The sequence below is a fragment of the Hyperolius riggenbachi genome, chromosome 3, assembly GCF_040937935.1.
Source record: "Hyperolius riggenbachi isolate aHypRig1 chromosome 3, aHypRig1.pri, whole genome shotgun sequence".
NCBI classification, from domain to species: Eukaryota; Metazoa; Chordata; class Amphibia; order Anura; family Hyperoliidae; genus Hyperolius; species Hyperolius riggenbachi.
Genome location: NC_090648.1, coordinates 515,432,834 through 515,452,588, shown reverse-complemented (window position 1 = coordinate 515,452,588; position 19,755 = coordinate 515,432,834). Strand labels below are relative to the sequence as shown.

Sequence of the window (19,755 nt, the reverse complement as noted above, 5' to 3'; positions counted from 1 at the left end):
GGGGGTCCAATTTCTAGCGAAAAATTGTTCGAACGATCAGAAATTCTGATCGGAAGAAAAATCTTTCACTACACCATCAACGAACCAATCTTTGCTTCCTATCTATCACAACCGATCAAGAAAATCCAGTTGGACAATTTTTTTTATAATTGTTCATAATCGATTGTGCCTATCAACTGAGATTATTTTCAACCAATCCGATCAGAATCTCTGATCGCTAGAACGATTTTTCGCTAGAAATTGTACTGTTGGCGGCCACCTTAAACCTTCCAATCAATGGCTAAACCTAACTGGTAAACTTAAAAGATAAACCCAGCAATACGCATCTCTTTCTTTTACACATGTGATAGATTCCTGCAGTGGAGAAGTTACGCGATTCTATAGTAGGGTGTTACACAACGCGGAACAATAGAGGTTGGAGACATAACAGCATACGGCCTCCTGCGCATGATAATATGCTATTAGCGCCGCTGTGCTATGCGTTAGCACGGTTTAGTGAATCAAGCCCAAGGTGCGCTGAGAAACGTGTAAAAGCGCATATTTATAAAAACGATTGTGCGCGCTTTAATGCACGCTTCAGTGCTTTGCATTGTGCTTTTTTTAAAGAGGATCTGTAACATGAAAAGATCCCCTGGGGGGGTACTCACCTCGGTTGGGGGAAGCCTCCGGATCCTAATGAGGCTTCCCACGCCGTCCTCCATCCGTCAGGGGTCTCGCTGCAGCCCTCCGTGGAGTCCGGGCAGCGGTGACGTCAATATTTACCTTCCTGGCTCCTGCGCAGGCGCTCTGACAGCTGTCGGCTCCGAACTACACGGAAATACCCGATCGCCGTCGGATCTGCTCGACTGCGCAGGCGCAAGTTTCCTGCGCCTGCGCAGTAGAGCGGACCCGACTGAGATCGGGTATTTCCGTGTAGTTCGGAACGGAAAGCCACCACAGCGCCCCCGCTGAAGCCAGCAAAGGTAAATATTGAACTGACAGTCGGCACAGTCGCCGGCTGTTCGGAGGGCTGCGGCGAGACCCCTGTGGGACAGAGGACGGCGTGGGAGGCCTCATTAGGATCCGGAGGCTTCCCCCACCCGAGGTGAGTACCCCCCAGGGGATCTTTTTAATGTTACAGAGTCTCTTTAAGCCGTTTTTCTTATTGTAGCAGTAGCAGTTGCCAATAAAGCTTTGTTTTCATATAGAAATGTATTGTTTTTTCCAATTAGGGGTAAAAAACGCATGCGCTTTCTATGTGCTTGAATGCGCTTTCTATTCACTTGCATTGATGTGTGCTTTACAGCTCAACGCACAGAAATGCTGCATGCAACCCTACGTTTCTGTAACGCAGCTCAGCGCAGCGCATAGATGTGAACCAGCTACATTTAATGACATGAGAAAACCAATACCTTGCAGAACGCACAGGGCAATGCGCTGTGAAAAGCGCACAGAAACGGCCATGATGTGAATGAGGCCAAAGGCCTGGAACCCACTAGGGCAGAGTTCCCCAACCCCGTCCTCAAGTACCACCAACAGTACATGTTTTGCAGAAAACCACAAACATGCACAGGTGAGGTAATTAGTGTCTCAGCAGAACTGATTACCTACCTATGTGGATTTCCACAAAACATGCACTGTTGGTGGGCCCTGAGGACAGGGTTGGGTGACTAGAGCACTTTTTTGAGTGTTTAGGGAGCCCATTAAATCACTAGAGCTCTGCCAATGTAAGTAAATGTAACAAATTCCACAGTAGCGATTGCGATTAGCAGAATCCCAATCGCGGGACATGCAGCTACAGTTAATTAACATCCAGTACAAAAGACAGATGAAGATTAGCACAGTAATTAAAAAAAAAAAATTGAAATGGAATCTTACAGATTTAAATTGTTTTCTAAACAAGACATCGGGTGACTCCAGTATTTCAACGATGTAGAGGTGACGGGGGAGACGCTTCCAAATTCTTCCCTGGGAATCCATGAGATACTGCAGGACCAGCAACTTAAAGAGGAACTCCGAAATCCCAGCATTCACCTGCAGAATAAAAACTCAAAATCAGGATGAAGCAACCTGGCTGGACAGACGCTGTACAGTACTCATTCTAAACAAACATTTCTTATCCTATGTTTAGTCTGGCATCAGTGTGTCCTTCCAAAGGAATTATTTATTTATATATTGTATTTATAAAGCACCAACATATTACGCAGCGCTGGACATTAGTTTAGGTTACAGACAATATTTAGGGGTGACATACAGCAATATACAGTTATACATGCAAACCAGATCACGCAGCACAGTATGAGTACAAGGTAATGCATAACTATAAATCAGAGAGCCACACAGCAAAACTTCAATGGATCCTTCCCCCAACATTCACAATGCATGGTGATCAAGCTTGCCGAAATGCCATATGGCAAGTGTAGCCAGTGGCCACCATTCCCCCCTAACTAAACCTGTTCTGGAAAAGCAACCCTTGTACACCCCATACCCCCTTCCTGAGACTGCAAGGGCTACTGTCCCTATAGTTATGCCTTTGTGTCCTTTAATGCTGAAGCATTTACTCTATGTCTTACTCCGCTATCAAATTTGCCCACTTTGCCTCATGTTTTGCCCATGCTAAGGCTAAGCATGAAAACTATGAATAGAGAGGGAGGGGCGGTACAAGAGGGGGGCACAGGCCAATAGGAAGTGCCAAGGGAGGGGCTAACCTTAGGTGGGCGGTATGGCCAGCTGCCTGCTGTCACACATACCAATGTTATAGGCTTAACTTGTTCATGATTCAATGCGTAAAACTTAAAGTAAAAAAAATCCAAAATGTAAATCATTATTTCAGTAAATATCAATGTTGGCCTTGACTTGGTTGAAGTTTTTATTTTTGGCCTGCTGTCTATTTTAGTTTGACACCCCTGTGCAAGAGAAAATGGAACAGAGCTTCGGGTACAAAAATACAGAAGAAACATTCTATCTACAGTCAAGTTAGGCCGCTAAGATAACACTTTACATCATGATGGGAATGCGTCTCTTTCCAATTAACTTACCTGTACATAGCCTTATTTTAAAAATCCTAATTTAGGTGGCAGAACCCTGCAAAGCTTGCCTAACTATGAAAGGTAAATAGAACAGCAATCATCAGCTTTTTGTAATGATTTTAGGACAATCCAGATTTCTTACAAACATTTCTCATTTCAGGTAAATGTACGGTACATGGCAGTAACTGCATAGCTATTGTAATTAGAAATATTATGCTTTTGTGCAGTGCTGGCAACATTTCTGAAGCACTGTAGAGTACACAGAAAAGCGGTAACAGGTATTCAATGCACTACTTTGCCTCTTTATGCTGCTTATTTTCCCTTGTGAGCCCGATTCTACCAATTTGCTTGTTTAGTTGGGCTTGGACCTAATTAAGTTTTTGGGTTGTGGAAATAAAATCAAAGTGCCCGCAGAAAGTGCTCTACTGGTGTTAGGTAAGTACTAACCAGTTATTCATTTTTGTTGCTTCACAAATCTTTTAGTCATTTTTAAATTGCTTTACCACATAGATGCACCATTTTTTTTTTCAAGCTCCTTCAAAATTTACAACGTGAAAACGATCTATCAGGTACAATCTACCTACAATCTACCTACAGATGCAAGCCACCACTGCAGCACACCTCTGTGGCAGCGATCAGCAATAACCGTAAGCTGCCGGTCAATTAGATGCATATCATAGCGTTCTCCTCAGTAAGCCAAATAGAACAGTGCTGAAGTTCAAAGAGTATACCCCGCCCCTGTGTCTCGTACAAGCGAGTTCCCAACTTGAAAGATAAATTAACCCATAGTGAGTTTATTAGTCCACAGTCTCAACCCTGGCTAGGTTCCAATCGCCCAAAAGGCAATTTTAAATGTCAGAGGTGCTCTTGTTGTAACTTTCTGGAACTGGGTAGTACCTTTACCCGCTTTGGGCGGACATGCAGGATCAAACAGTTTATAAATTGTAGAACTAGAGGTCTGGTCTATGCATTGTTGTGTCCTTGCCCACGTATTTATGTTGGTGAGACCACAAACATGCTTAAAGATCGTTACCAGGCCCCCTGCCGGTCAATCCATAGCAGGGTGGGGTGTCCCAGGGTAACTGAACACATTCGAGCAGCCCACAACAGTGATATGACAAAATTGAGGTTTTTGGGCCTGGAGCAGGTTAGACGAGATAGGAGGGGTGGGGATTGGCATCGCAAGCTCCTACAAAGGGAAAGCTTTTGGATATCATACTTTGATGCGGTGGGACCTTTAGGGTTAAACAAAAAGAATAACTTAGCAGTATTCATCTGAGTAGGGTGTTTATATCTTATTGATTTTTTAATAGTACCTCTTTTTGTATAGTATTTTCTCCTTTAAATGTAGACTTTCTCTCTCCTATAGATATAGGATGGACCTCGGTCGGACAGTCCATCCTTGTGGGGTGGTGAGTATGTAATTAGTATATTTTTAAAAATAATTTTTAGTATAATTTCAGTCAATTTTCTCTCCCCCCCACATTGACAGATCTGGGATGACATTTCATGAAGTGTGTAGTCAGTTTACAGTTTATGCTGATAATGGGGGTCGTGGTGGAGCAGTTTCCATGTTTATGGAATATGTCGCTTCCATTAATTAATCTTTTTTGTGGTCATAATATATTTGGCCACTAGATGACAGCGGCATTTGTACATCAAAATAGGCCATGTCTCGTGTTTTAAATGCAGCCAGACCGCCCTCTGGTGTCTGTTCTGGGCTGCCTATTTAATTTCATTTGAGCTAATGCGTCCTTTTGGACACATGCGCCATGTATAGTTTGTCACAGAGTCTCAGATATGCGCCCCGGATATGACGCGGATGCGTCCTTTCGGACGCATGCGCCATGCTTAGTTCGCCCCAGAGCGCGTCCCGGTTATGACGCGGACGCGTCTTCCGGTTTTGCGCTCCACGAAGCGGAAGCTTGTGAACTCATTGCCTTTGGGGAAACCCGGCGTGTGCTCCAAGCACTGGCGGTGCGGTTTTTGGCCTGTGAACTGCAACTGCTCAACCTTTAATGGGGTAAGAGTCTATTTAAGGGGGGATTACTTATGGGGTGGTTGTCCTGATGATGCGCCACAGTATGTGACGGCACGAAACAGCTGTCGACCTCCCCACCAGCCTTGTACCTCTCTCTGTGTTGCATGGAATGTGTAAAGTATGTCTTTTAACTTGTTATAATTAGAATAAAAGTGAAATTTTATCAAGGGATGTGCAAAGCCCTTTTCTTCTACTTACTGAGTCACAATATCATGCTCAGTGTTCCCCAAACATCTAATCAGCAGTAGCATATATTGCTTTTAAATCTATGCCTTCCCACCTTGCAACATCATAATCCTCTACACTGCTGCGTAAAACCTCAGGATAACATATCGCACTAAGCTCCTCCAAGAGACAGAGTATGACACGTACGTCACTCAGGCAGGAGGTGTGGGATCTAACCAAAGGTCCTTTGTGATCTACTGGTAGATCATGATCTATGCAATGGGCACCCCTGCTCTACCACGACCCAACGAGGGTTGCAATTTTTTTCAATTTAACAGGAGACAACAAAAATCCACTCCAAATGTGTTGAATTATTTATACTTATCAGAGAGAACATTAGAAAAATCAGGCCAGCTGTATCCAGGAATCCACTAAGCATGTAAAATAGATTACACACACAGCAGTTTCCCAGAGATACACCAAAAGGATCAGATTAGCTAACAGGGTAAGATACATAAGACTCATACCAAAATAATCACCCCACTAACAAAGTTAACAATAGCACTTAGCTTGTTTAGCCATCATTTTACTTACAGAGGAGGTTATATCGATGTGGAATAAGATAGGACAAGTCTTCAGTTTGGCGTCCAGAAGAGGAAGAAGTTTCTCCAATACTTTACTTTCATCCACTTCCGGTGTAATCAGACGGATAATTTTCAGAAGTGGCTTTTTATTTGGAAATATTGCTGCAAGCTTTTGGTAACGTCTTTTAACATACAGAGATTTTCCTGGAATAAAAAAGAGGGAAGGAAATGGCTCAAAAGTGCAAAATTTGGAACATGGAATTTTTACCTGGAGGAGATGCCACATTTTCAAGGTCTTTCACAGGTATCTGAATTTGGGTGTGAGTTTGGGTTTTCATTGCACATCTAATGTCATTTCAATGGCATCACATTTGATTCTGATTTTCCATGCGTTTGCGTTTTTTTAAATCATGCATCAGTCATACTTTTTCCCATGTGCGATTTGTATGTAATACAAGCTAATGGAAATGCAGACAAATCTCTAGATTATCTCTAGCCAATTCGATCAGATAACTGCATATATATTAGGATTGGTTAGTGTTAATTTAGCTTGAAATGGGCAAGGCCGATAGTTTCCGATCGATTACCTTTTTTCCTTAAAGTGCACCTGCATTGTTTACTCTTTGTGACTCTGTAACAAAAATTACAACGTTTTTTCTACCATCCTACAAGTTCCTAAAGCTATTCTAATGTGTTCTGGCTTACTGCAGCTCTTTCTACTATAACCATCTCTGTAATAAATCAATGTATCTTTCCCCTGTCAGACTTGTCGGCCTGTGTCTGGAAGGCTGCCAAGTTCTTCCGTGCTGGTCTGTTCCTCTATGCACACTCCAGTGTGTGTTTTATTTACATAAGCCAGCAGCTTCTCTGCTATCTTATCAGTGATAGAAGAGAGCTGGATAAAAATCCTCCTTTGTTAGGCTGTGAAAGTAGCTGGCTGACACATACTGAGGAATTACAAACACAGGCACAGGCAGAGCTGTCTGCAGGAAGCCTGTAATGTTCAGTGCATGAGAGAAGAAGGGGACAGAAGGTAAACACACAAATGATCTTTTGAGATTCAAAAGGAAAGCTGTATACAGCCTGCTTGTGTATGGATGTATTTTCTATGTGTGGACATGCTGTACATCAACCTACTTCCTGTTTTGGTGGCCATTTTGTTTGTTTATAAACAAACTTTTTAAAACGGTTTTTGACTACTTTTAATGCGGCGGGGAGCGGCGAAATTGTGTCAGAGGGTAATAGGAGATGTCCCCTAACACACTGGTATGTTTACTTTTGTGCGATTTTAACAATACAGATTCTCTTTAAGATCCTATGCTATTAATGGAAAATAAATACAGTATTTAGCAAAATGATTTCATATTTTGAACAACAATTGGGGATCTGCAATACCAAATGTTGTCCACTTCTGAGCCTAATGAAGATGACAAATATGATGGAGAAGCAGATCTCCTGACACAATAAAACTTGAAACACTAATCTACAGATGCCATACCAATAAAGCACTAAGTATACTAAGCACTGTACTTACCAACTCCTGCGCGTTTGGATGCTACTATCCCCGCACTCATTCCATTCTTGAACACACAGGCAGCTGAAGTAACATCAGACCCAACTCTGAAGTGACTGCATAGGTAGTGCTGAATCTCATCAGAAGACCTTTGTGGGATGACGTGGACCTTGAACTGGCTGAAAGCAGAGGGAATGTAGCAGTGCTCCCGGTCAGCATTACATATGACTACAAGATTATATCCCTCAATGTTCTGGACCTGCAGCTGCTGGAATAGCTGCTCTGATTTGTACCCCACATCGTAGCTTAGCTGGTCTGCATAGACCAAACTGTAAACCTTTTTCCCGCTGTAGCCCGGTGTCAGACATCTACGGAGAAACAAGGCCACCTCTTCAAAAGTGGTCTGAGAGGAGCACAGAAGAACTTCATCGTAGGAGGGCAGCGGCTGGTCAGAGCTGTGCATATAAACCGCTAAAGTGCAGGACAATATCTCTGACGGGGGACACAGGATGAGGTTGGGGAAGCTCTTCTGCAAACTAGGATGGAGTTCACGGACCACTTTGTTGGGATTCAACTCAGCCAAAGCATCTAAGCTTTTACCCAAGGTTTCAATATCTAGACACGCTGGAAACAATTTACTCATGTGATCCATAGAGAACTTCCAAACCAGTTCTAGATTCTCTAAAAAGTGATTGCACTTTTTAAGGTCCAGTGCAAAATCAAAGTCCATTTGATCTAGTTGACTCTCAGCAAATAGAGTTGGGGAACTGATATCTGGAACATAAAATGAGTTGATGGTGTCTATTTTTGTACAATCAGGTTTAATGAAAGAAAGCATTAACAGGGCTTCCTCACTGATGCTTCTCCACCGATCGCACAAGTACACCACCTGCTCTGCTGTGTAGTAGTTTAGGTAGTATAGCTGAGATCTCTTCTCAATGACAAAAGCCATCCATTTTTCAAGCAGTCTCTCCATTGTTTTGCAGATGTTTGGAAGCAGGTCGGTCACAGGTTCTTTACTCTCTAGCACTTCAATTCCATCAACTTCAAATTTCATGAGGACGCTGAATGTAGCATCGTCTGCACAGTAGATAATTGCTCTCCAAGTTCTAAACAGCATATTTCCAGCCAGATAGAGGTCAATGAATGATCCAGCAAGCCTCTGCACGTTGGAAAATATCTGGAAAAGACATGAAAAATATTGACTTCATAAATCCGATAGCACCTATCATTGATTTATGAAGCACCAACATATTACGTAGCCCTGTTCTTAGAAGCCCAATTTTCTACCAGGAATGTATTTTAAGGCTGTAATTCCTTATCAATAAGGGACACTGTAGTCCAACTGGGTACTGACTGTCAGTTGCATAGCAAAAGATTAACTCTTTCAGGCAGAGAAAGAGAAAAAAAGGAACACAGCCTAGTTATTTGTGTGCTTGGCACTGTACATACACAGGTCTATCTCATTATGTCACATTCCGTTTTAGGGTGACATTTATATAGCGTGCATACAATGTTTCAGTCAGGTACCTCAGCTGGTGAGATGAAGTGGTAGCTGGGATCATCTGCATAAAATCAGCCCAGGGATCCAAACAAAAGTTTGGGAGCTCTCTTGCATACCCTTAATTGTGTGAACCTTCACTATATCTAAACAACTCATGTAAAAGTAATTTGCAGGAATAACCTCTGAAAACTTGTCGACTTCAATATTGCCTTGCTCGCCTTTCCCAGACATCAGCATGAGTTTGTTGAGTAGTTCCTTCAGCTCCTCCAGAGAGTATCGACGCCTATCCTCAGTTTCCTCATTCTCTGCGAGGACCAACTGCAGCACATTGTCAGGTGTAATCTGTGAAATAAAAGTGGCAAATAAAAAACATGTCCATATTATCCATGGAGAAAAAAATAAAAATCCCTGCTATTAGGAGGCAAATGTTTTTACTTGGATTTTATCAGGATGTGGTAAAAATTGCTAACATTTTACTAAACTAGTGTTCAGTTTCTACTGCAACTTCAAGGACACACAGCTAGCATTTATCTCTATGAAATCTTGGACAGTCAGGCTTTACAGAAGGACCACTATAAAAACTAAAAAAATGGACCACATTATCCAAACACACTTTCTACGGTGCGTTTGTGGATAATGTGAACAATAACTAGCTAGTTGCATAGCAATTCTTCATGCTATGAAATAACGTGCACATTATTACACTCAGTATGTGCATTGCATTAAGACCGTGTTGTAGCGGAGGTATTACACAAAACACGTTGGGCCCCATCCAATTCACTTTTCTCCTAAATTTTCTCCTTAGAGATCATTTTTTATCTTCAGCACTTTAGCTATTCAAAAAGCACCAAAAGTAAGTGAAAATTTTTTGTCACAGTTATTCTGAGAATTTCTTTGTTGCTGGTGGCTTAACCTCCTTAGCGGTATGCCCGACACTGTGTTGGGCATACCCCTCGCTAGCCTCAGGAGTCCCCCTTGCTTAATTAATTTAAACCAATGGCTGCAAAATCTTTAGCTAGCACTGGGCTAGCTAATACAGGTGTCCGGCACCCGCCGCTCCCCTGCGATCCCCCGATCCACCAGTTAATACATTACCCAGCCTGGTTCCAGCAATCGGCGCAGCCTCCCCACACAGCTTCGGTCTCTCTATGGGGAGGATCGGGTTTGCGCATGACGTCATGACGTCGGCGATGTCATCTGCGATCCTCCCCATAAAGAGACCGGAGCAGTGCGGGGAGGCTGCGGCGATTGCTGGAACCAGGCTGGGTAATGTATTAACTGGAGGATCAGGGGGGGGGGATGGGGGATCACAGGCAATCAGGGGCTGCCGGACACCTGTACTAGGCTAGCCCAGTGCTAGCTAAAGATTTTGCAGCCATTGGATCAAATTAATTAAACATGGGGACACAAACTAGCAAAACCTCCTGAGCGGCGCAACGCCGAAGAGGTTAAAAGGCATTTTATTGACAAATCGGCCCATATGCAATTATTATTATTATTTATTGTATTTATAAAGCGCCAACATATTACGCAGCGCTGGACAATAAATATATACAATGATACAAGGATGACATACATAGGGTTATACAACATACAACAAAGTTATACATGCAAATAGTACAAAATACATGAACATGCAATATGGGCTGGTTAGGTAGGCCCAGTAATACCAGTACAGGCTGTCATAGGACAGGAGCACACAATCCTGTAGAATACACTAGGGAAGGGAGAGGGTACAAGAGACATGATCATGTGATTTGGGCTGGTTAGGTAGGCCCAGTAATACAAGTATGAGGCTGTCATAGGAAAGGAGCACACAATCATGTAGAATACACTAGGGAAGGGAGAGGGTACAAGATACATGATCATGTGATTTGGGCTGGTTAGGTAGGCCCAGTAATACAAGTATGAGGCTGTCATAGGAAAGGAGCACACAATCATGTAGAATACACTAGGGAAGGGAGAGGGTACAAGATACATGATCATGTGATATGGGCTGGTTAGGTAGGCCCAGTAATACAAGTATGAGGCTGTCATAGGAAAGGAGCACACGATCATGTAGAATACACTAGGGAAGGGAGAGGGTACAAGATACATGATCATGTGATTTGGGCTGGTTAGGTAGGCCCAGTAATACAAGTATGATGCGGTCATAGGAAAGGAGCACATGATCATGTAGAATACACTAGGGAAGGGAGAGGGTACAAGAGACATGATCATGCAATATGGGCTGGTTAGGTAGGCCCAGTAATACAAGTACAGGCTGTCATAGGACAGGAGCACACGATCATGTAGAATACACTAGGGAAGGGAGAGGGTACAAGATACATGATCGTGTGATTTGGGCTGGTTAGGTAGGCCCAGTAATACAAGTACAGGCTGTCATAGGACAGGAGCACACGATCATGTAGAATACACTAGGGAAGGGAGAGTGTACAAGATACATGATCATGTGATTTGGGCTGGTTAGGTAGGCCCAGTAATACAAGTACAGGCTGTCATAGGACAGGAGCACATGATCCTGTAGAATACACTAGGGAGTGGAGAGGGTACAGGATACATGATCATGTGATTTGGGCTGGTTAGGTAGGTCCAGTAATACAAGTATGAGGCTGTCATAGGAAAGGAGCACATGATCACGTAGAATACACTAGGGAAGGGAGAGGGTACAAGATACATGATCATGAAATATGGGCTGGTTAGGTAGGCCCAGTAATACAAGTATGAGGCGGTCATAGGAAAGGAGCACACAATCCTGTAGAATACACTAGGGGAGGGAGAGGGTACAAGATACATGATCATGTGATTTCGGCTGGTTAGGTAGGTCCAGTAATACAAGTACGAGGCTGTCATAGGAAAGGAGCACACAATCCTGTAGAATACACTAGGGAAGGGAGAGGGTACAAGATACATGGTCATGGGATTTGGGCTGGTTAGGTAGGCCCAGTAATACAAGTACGAGGCTGTCATAGGAAAGGAGCACACAATCCTGTAGAATACACTAGGGAAGGGAGAGGGTACAAGATACATGGTCATGGGATTTGGGCTGGTTAGGTAGGCCCAGTAATACAAGTACGAGGCTGTCATAGGAAAGGAGCACACAATCCTGTAGAATACACTAGGGAAGGGAGAGGGTACAAGATACATGATCATGTGATTTGGGCTGGTTAGGTAGGCCCAGTAATACAAGTACAGGCTGTCATAGGACAGGAGCACATGATCCTGTAGAATACACTAGGGAGTGGAGAGGGTACAGGATACATGATCATGTGATTTGGGCTGGTTAGGTAGGCCCAGTAATACAAGTACAGGCTGTCATAGGACAGGAGCACATGATCCTGTAGAATACACTAGGGAGTGGAGAGGGTACAGGATACATGATCATGTGATTTGGGCTGGTTAGGTAGGTCCAGTAATACAAGTATGAGGCTGTCATAGGAAAGGAGCACACCATCATGTAGAATACACTAGGGAAGGGAGAGGGTACAAGATACATGATCATGCAATATGGGCTGGTTAGGTAGGTCCAGTAATACAAGTACGAGGCTGTCATAGGACAGGAGCACACGATCATGTAGAATACACTAGGGAAGGGAGAGGGTACAAGATACATGATCATGTGATTTGGGCTGGTTAGGTAGGCCCAGTAATACAAGTACGAGGCTGTCATAGGAAAGGAGCACACGATCATGTAGAATACACTAGGGAAGGGAGAGGGTACAAGATACATGATCATGTGATTTGGGCTGGTTAGGTAGGTCCAGTAATACAAGTACAGGCAGTCATAGGAAAGGAGCACACGATCATGTAGAATACACTAGGGAAGGGAGAGGGTACAAGATACATGATCATGTGATTTGGGCTGGTTAGGTAGGTCCAGTAATACAAGTATGTGGCAGTCATAGGAAAGGAGCACACGATCATGTAGAATACACTAGGGAAGGGAGAGGGTACAAGATACATGGTCATGTGATTTGGGCTGGTTAGGTAGGCCCAGTAACACAAGTATGAGGCAGTCATAGGAAAGGAGCACACGATCATGTAGAATACACTAGGGAAGGGAGAGGGTACAAGATACATGATCATGTGATTTGGGCTGGTTAGGTAGGCCCAGTAACACAAGTATGAGGCAGTCATAGGAAAGGAGCACACGATCATGTAGAATACACTAGGGAAGGGAGAGGGTACAAGATACATGATCATGTGATTTGGGCTGGTTAGGTAGGTCCAGTAATACAAGTACAGGCTATCATATGAAAGGAGCACACGATCATGTAGAATACACTAGGGAAGGGAGAGGGTACAAGATACATGATCATGCAATATGGGCTGGTTAGGTAGGTCCAGTAATACAAGTACGAGGCTGTCATAGGACAGGAGCACACGATCATGTAGAATACACTAGGGAAGGGAGAGGGTACAAGATACATGATCATGTGATTTGGGCTGGTTAGGTAGCCCAGTAATACAAATACGAGGCTGTCATAGGAAAGGAGCACATGATCCTGTAGAATACACTATGGAAGGGAGAGAGTACAAGATACATGATCATGTGATTTGGGCTGGTTAGGTAGGCCCAGTAATACAAGTACGAGGCTGTCATAGGAAAGGAGCACATGATCATGTAGAATACACTAGGGGAGGGAGAGGGTACAAGATACATGATCATGTGATTTGGGCTGGTTAGGTAGGTCCAGTAATACAAGTACGAGGCTGTCATAGGAAAGGAGCACACAATCCTGTAGAATACACTAGGGAAGGGAGAGGGTACAAGATACATGGTCATGGGATTTGGGCTGGTTAGGTAGGTCCAGTAATACAAGTACGAGGCTGTCATAGGAAAGGAGCACACAATCCTGTAGAATACACTAGGGGAGGGAGAGGGTACAAGATACATGATCATGTGATTTGGGCTGGTTAGGTAGGCCCAGTAATACAAGTACGAGGCTGTCATAGGAAAGGAGCACATGATCATTTAGAATACACTAGGGGAGGGAGAGGGTACAAGATACATGATCATGTGATTTGGGCTGGTTAGGTAGGTCCAGTAATACAAGTACGAGGCTGTCATAGGAAAGGAGCACATGATCATGTAGAATACACTAGGGAAGGGAGAGGGTACAAGATACATGATTATGTGATTTGGTCTGGTTAGGTAGGCCCAGTAATACAAGTACAAGGCTGTCATAGGAAAGGCGCACACGCTCATGTAGAATACACTAGGGGTGGAAAGAGAGGGTACAAGATACATGATCATGTGATTTGGGCTGGTCAGGTAGGTCCAGTAATACAAGTACGAGGCAGTCATAGGAAAGGAGCACACGATCATGTAGAATACACTAGGGAAGGGAGAGGGTACAAGATACATGATCATGTGATTTGGGCTGGTTAGGTAGGTCCAGTAATACAAGTACAGGCTATCATAGGAAAGGAGCACACGATCATGTAGAATACACAAGGGAAGGGAGAGGGTACAAGATACATGATCATGTGATTTGGGCTGGTTAGGTAGGCCCAGTAATACAAGTACGAGGCTGTCATAGGACAGGAGCACATGATCCTGTAGATTACACTAGGGAATGGAGGACCGTGCCAGAGGCTTACAATCTAAAGGGTGGGGTGGAAACACTAGGTGGGGCTGTGAAATATTCAGTAGGGAGTTACTGTGTGGTAGGAGGTGGGTAGGCCATCCTAAAGAGGTGGGTTTTGAGGGCTTGCTTGAATGTGTTGAAAGAGGGAGCAAGTCTGATGGGTGGTGGAAGGGCGTTCCAGAGGGTGGGGGCAGCTCTTGAGAATTCTCCTGTGTGATCTCCCAGAAGCTAACTTTCATATTCTCTTTAAAAAAACTTTTAAGCATTTTACAATTGAAAAAAGTACCTAAAAGTAGGTGAAAAAATATCATCAAAATAATATTGAGTATTTTCCTTTTTGCTGGTGGTTTACAAGGCATTTTATGACAAGGTGCAAAATTATCACCTAGAAAAAAATTCAGGAGCAAGAGATAATAGCTTAAGGGCTGATTGTGTGTACTTCAGCCTAAGAACGGCAGGGAACACAAGGGAAAGTGGTCTGGAACTGTTTTGCTGCTGATCTCTACCACATGTATACTCTATTTTTTTGTACAGGAGTTATGTCTGCTGAAAATTGTAATTTTTGCAAGATGTTACACTTAAAGAGACACTGAAGCGAAAAAAAAAAATGATATAATGAATTGGTTGTGTACTATGAATAATTACTAGAAGATTAGCAGCAAAGAAAATATTCTCATACTTTTATTTTCAGGTATATAGTGTTTTTTCTAACATTGCATCATTCTATAATATGTGCAGATTACACAACACTCAGCATTCAAAATGAGTCTTTCAGAGCAGTCTGTGAACTAATGACCTCTCCTCTGGCAGAGGAAAAGTAAAAAATTAACTAACAGTTGAGATAATAAAAGTCAGAAAACAGCCCTCTCCACGACTTTGAAAGTCGGAGAGCTTAATGGCTTGTTTGCATAGAGATAACAACTGGAGTTTCTCAACTCTTCCTGTACTGGAAACAATTAGACTGATGTATCTGATCTTAATGTTTTATTTCTTAGCTGTGCTACATATACAAATCATAATATCATCATTTTTTTTTCGCTTCAGTGTCTCTCTAAAGCTAGTAAGCTCTGGACTAGGACTCAGCCCTTTGCCACCACAGTGTATTTTGAAAGTTTTAAACTTATACTTCTAAATTAATGTTACACAGACACTGCATTTCCAAAAGAAAAAAAAATGGAAAGCTTAAGTGTATTATTTTATATATTTAGGAACTGCAGAGAATAGATGCACTTTGAAGAGACCACATACAAAGCTCAAAAATTTCCAACAGGAATTTAGAAAAATCTGCAGACTTCCAAAAAGGCAATGGAAAATAAGTAATACTTACTTAAAGGAATACCAAGGTGAAAATAAACCAATGAAATAAACAATTGTATCTATCCTCCTACTCCTAAAAAAATGACTTTTTGAGATATCACACAACTTTTTTTTAATGTTTCATTGTCTCTGCTCAATGATGCAGTCTTTGAAGTGTGTCAGAGCTAAAATCGATTGACCCTGTTTATATCTTTTCTGCTCTCAGAGGTTGTTGTCTGTGAGGAAATAGTTTTATGGCTGCAATTCCTTATTAGTAAGGGTAACCCTACAGTCCCACTAGCCCCTGACAGGAGAGAAACTGTCAATTGCATTAACTCTTAACTCTTTCAGGCAAAAAAAGAAGAAAAGGAACACAGCCTAGTTATTTGTGTGCTTGGCACTGTATATACACATGTCTATCTCATCTGTGTATTTTTATCTCGGTATTCCTTTAACAGGTTAATGCTAAATAATTAAAAAAATGCAACTCCCAGCCCCAACCTTTTTATTTCCACGGGGCGCTCCAATAGTGTACATTCCCCTTTTGTTAATCATTGTTGCCAAAGACAGAGATGACAGTTCCACCGATCCATGACTTTCTTTCACTGTCTTTAACCATTCTATATGGCGTGCAGAGTCTCTCTAAAATAACAACATTGAGAAAAGCAGAAAACATGAGTAATAACAAAATAAATAAACTAAATTAGTGTTAAAGTACACCTCCAACAAGCCCAGATTTACAATAGACCATGACCTGTACAGAAATAAATGGTTATTACGTTTTTAAGGTAACTGTTGTTTCAATAAAGTTTTATATTTCCAAGCAAATGTCCTTTGATTTAAAGAGGCCCTGTAGGGGCATATGGTAGAGTGCTGTACGTTATTTAGGATAACGACTTTTATGGTAATTTCCCTGGTTTCAGCATCAGAAACACTTCCTATGTCTATATATATAGCTGTATATTGAATGGAGCCCCGCCCTTCTAGTGATGTCACAGCCTAGACTGATTAGCTATACGCCCTTCTTCTCCCAGAGCATTATGGGAGACCAGGTGTTCTTTCTATTCAGCTCAAAACATGCTACAAACAAACATTCCTCAGGACCGGTGACAAATTTAAGAATGTCATTCAGGGAGAGGAAAGATTTTACAATATTCAAACACTGCTTAAATAATTTATAAGTGAATATTGTAAAAAAATAAGCACTTTTATTCATTACGTAATTTTTATTACAGTTCCTCTTTAAAACGATCCGGAGCCGCAGCTCAGGATGTAAATCAGATACTTACCATAAATCCGGTTCAGCGCCGCAGTGCCGAAAACCTCATGCATCCGAGCAACGTTCACCTCCCATTCATTCGCCTATAACTTTATTGCTACTTATCACAATGAATTGATCTATATCTTGTTTTTTCCGCAACCAATTAGGCTTTCTTTGGGTAGTACATTTTGCTAAGAAATATTTTTTTCTAAATCTATTTTAACAGGAAGATTAAGAAAGAAATGAAAAAAATTCATTATTTCTCAGGTTTTGGCCATTGTAGTTTGAAATTAATATACGCTACCCTAATTAAAATGCATGAATTTTATTTGCCCATCTGTCCTGGTTATTACACCGTTTAAACGATGTCCCTATCACAATGTATGGTGCCGATATTTCATTTAGAAATAAAGGTGCATTTTTTCAATTTGCGTCCATCACTATTTATAAGCTTATAATTTTAAATAATATAATAACATATTCTCTTGACATGCATATTTAAAAAGTTCAGACCCTTGGGTAACTATTTATGTTTTTTTTTTTTTTTTTTTATTGCAATTTTTTTTTTTTTTAATAAAAAAAGTGTATGTGGGTAATTTTTGGTGTGGGAGGGAAAGTGCTAATTTTAAATGTAAAATAATATTTTTTTATTATTAAAAATGTATATGGGTGCAGTTTACTATTTGGCCACAAGATGGCCACAGTGAAAAAAGTCCTGGATGCGAACGATCTCGCATCCAGGAACTAAAATGCTGGGGAGAAGTTTCCTGGGGGCAGAAATACCGCGCTCTCTGGAGAGAAAGCGTCGGTATTTCTGCGGGGAAGTTAGATCGGTGAATGGGAATTATATTCCCATTCACTGATCGGGGGGCTAGCAGCGGGCAGGGGAGCGCGCGCGGAGGCGCGCCCGATCGCGCGCACGAGCCGGCGGCAGCAGCAGTGCCTATCTGGACGAGGAAGCTTGTCCAGATAGGCCGAACTGGTTAAGAGAGGGAAGCCTCAGGATCCTGGATGAATGGCTGGATGGTGTAATGGTAAAGGGCTCTGCCTCTGACACAGGAGACCAGGGTTCGAATCTCGGCTCTGTCTGTTCAGTAAGCCAACACCTATTCACCTTAGGCAAGACTCCCTAATGCTGCTACTGCCTATAGAGCGTGCTCTAGTGGCTGCTGCTCTGGCCTAACACTGCTACTGCCTATAGAGCGCCCCCTAGTGGCTGCAGCTCTGGCCTAACACTGCTACTGCCTATAGAGCGCCCCCTAGTGGCTGCAGCTCTGGCCTAACACTGCTACTGCCTATAGCGCACACCTAGTGGCTGCTGCTCTGGCCTAACACTGCTACTGCCTATAGAGCGCCCCCTAGTGGCTGCAGCTCTAGCCTAACACTGCTACTGTCTGTAGAGTGCCCCCTAGTGGCTTCAGCTCCGGCCTAACACTGCTACTGCCTATAGAGCGCCCCCTAGTGGCTGTAGCTCTGGCCTAACACTGCTACTGCCTATAGAGCGCCCCTAGTGGCTGCAGCTCTGGCCTAACACTGCTACTGCCTATAGAGCGTCCCCTAGTGGCTGCAGCTCTGGCCTAACACTGCTACTGCCTATAGAGCGCCCCCTAGTGGCTGCAGCTCCAGACTAACACTGCTACTGCCTATAGAGTGCCCCCTAGTGGCTGCAGCTCTGGCCTAACACTGCTACTGCCTATAGAGCGCCCCCTAGTGGCTGCAGCTCTGGCCTAACACTGCTACTGCCTATACAGCGCCCCCTAGTGGCTGCAGCTCTGGCCTAACGCTGCTACTGCCTATAGAGCGCCCCCTAGTGGCTGCAGCTCTGGCCTAACACTGCTACTGCCTATAGAGCGCCCCCTAGTGGCTGCAGCTCTGGCCTTACACTGCTACTGGCTATAGAGCACCCCCCGTGGCTGCAGCTCTGGCCTAACACTGCTACTGCCTGCCTATAGAGCATCCCCCAGTGGCTGCAGCTCTGGCCTAACACTGCTACTGCCTATAGAGCTCCCCCTAGTGGCTGCAGCTCTGGCCTAACACTGCTACTGCCTATAGAGCACTCCCTAGTGGCTGCAGCTCTGGTGCTTTGAGTCCGCCAGGAGAAAAGCGCAATTTAAATGTTATTTGTCTTGTCTTGTCTATTGAAGCTTCCCTCGCTACTCTAATGTCCCTTGTTGTTGGCCGTCGCTTCCCTCCAGATCGGGGCCACACTTCTTCTGGTCTTGCAGCGTGGCTACACAGTAGACACGCGAGCACAGGCTCGTGCAGCCACGATAGAGGGAGGAGAGCTGCACCCCAACAATGCATTGTCGCTGATTTTCGGGGGGGGGGGGACATTAGAATAGAGAGGGAAGCCTCAAGGTACACTTTTAGCCTCATACAGGCACTAGACGAAAGGCACGTACACATGCCGGACCTTTTCAAACTATAGGTCGTCAGGGGCGGTCGTTCTGATGACAATTGCACGTGACTACAAGCTGTCATCAGACTGATAAGACTGATTTTGAATGAGCCGACCAGTCTTATCAGTCTGACGACAGCTTTTACTCACGTGCAACTGTCATCAGAACGACTGCCCCGCAGGCAGGTCTGATGACCCGTAATTTAAAAAAGTCTGGCGTGTGTACGTGCCTTAGGTAATCTGCAACTTAAAAAGACTCTGTAATAAAAAAAAAGTTCCCCTGGGGGGTACTCACCTCAGTAGGGGGAAGCCTCTGGACCCTATCTAGGCTTCCCCTGTCCTCCTGTGTCCCACGGTGGTCTCACTGCAGACCCCGGAACGCACAGCCAACAAT

General features: G+C 43.4%; 1 protein-coding gene across 1 annotated transcript in view; it reads right to left on the bottom strand.

The window, feature by feature from the left end:
- Nucleotides 1-19,755, bottom strand: part of LOC137564491 (E3 ubiquitin-protein ligase RNF213-like) — a 301,009-nt gene that overhangs the window by 199,768 nt on the left and 81,486 nt on the right. Inside the window, exons 15-19 of the mRNA XM_068278409.1 lie at nt 16,204-16,344; nt 8,996-9,157; nt 7,333-8,491; nt 5,809-6,002; nt 1,858-2,013 (exon numbers count right to left, since the gene is read on the bottom strand). Coding sequence (XP_068134510.1) covers nt 1,858-2,013; nt 5,809-6,002; nt 7,333-8,491; nt 8,996-9,157; nt 16,204-16,344 — 1,812 coding nt within the window. The remainder of the gene's footprint in view (nt 1-1,857; nt 2,014-5,808; nt 6,003-7,332; nt 8,492-8,995; nt 9,158-16,203; nt 16,345-19,755) is intronic.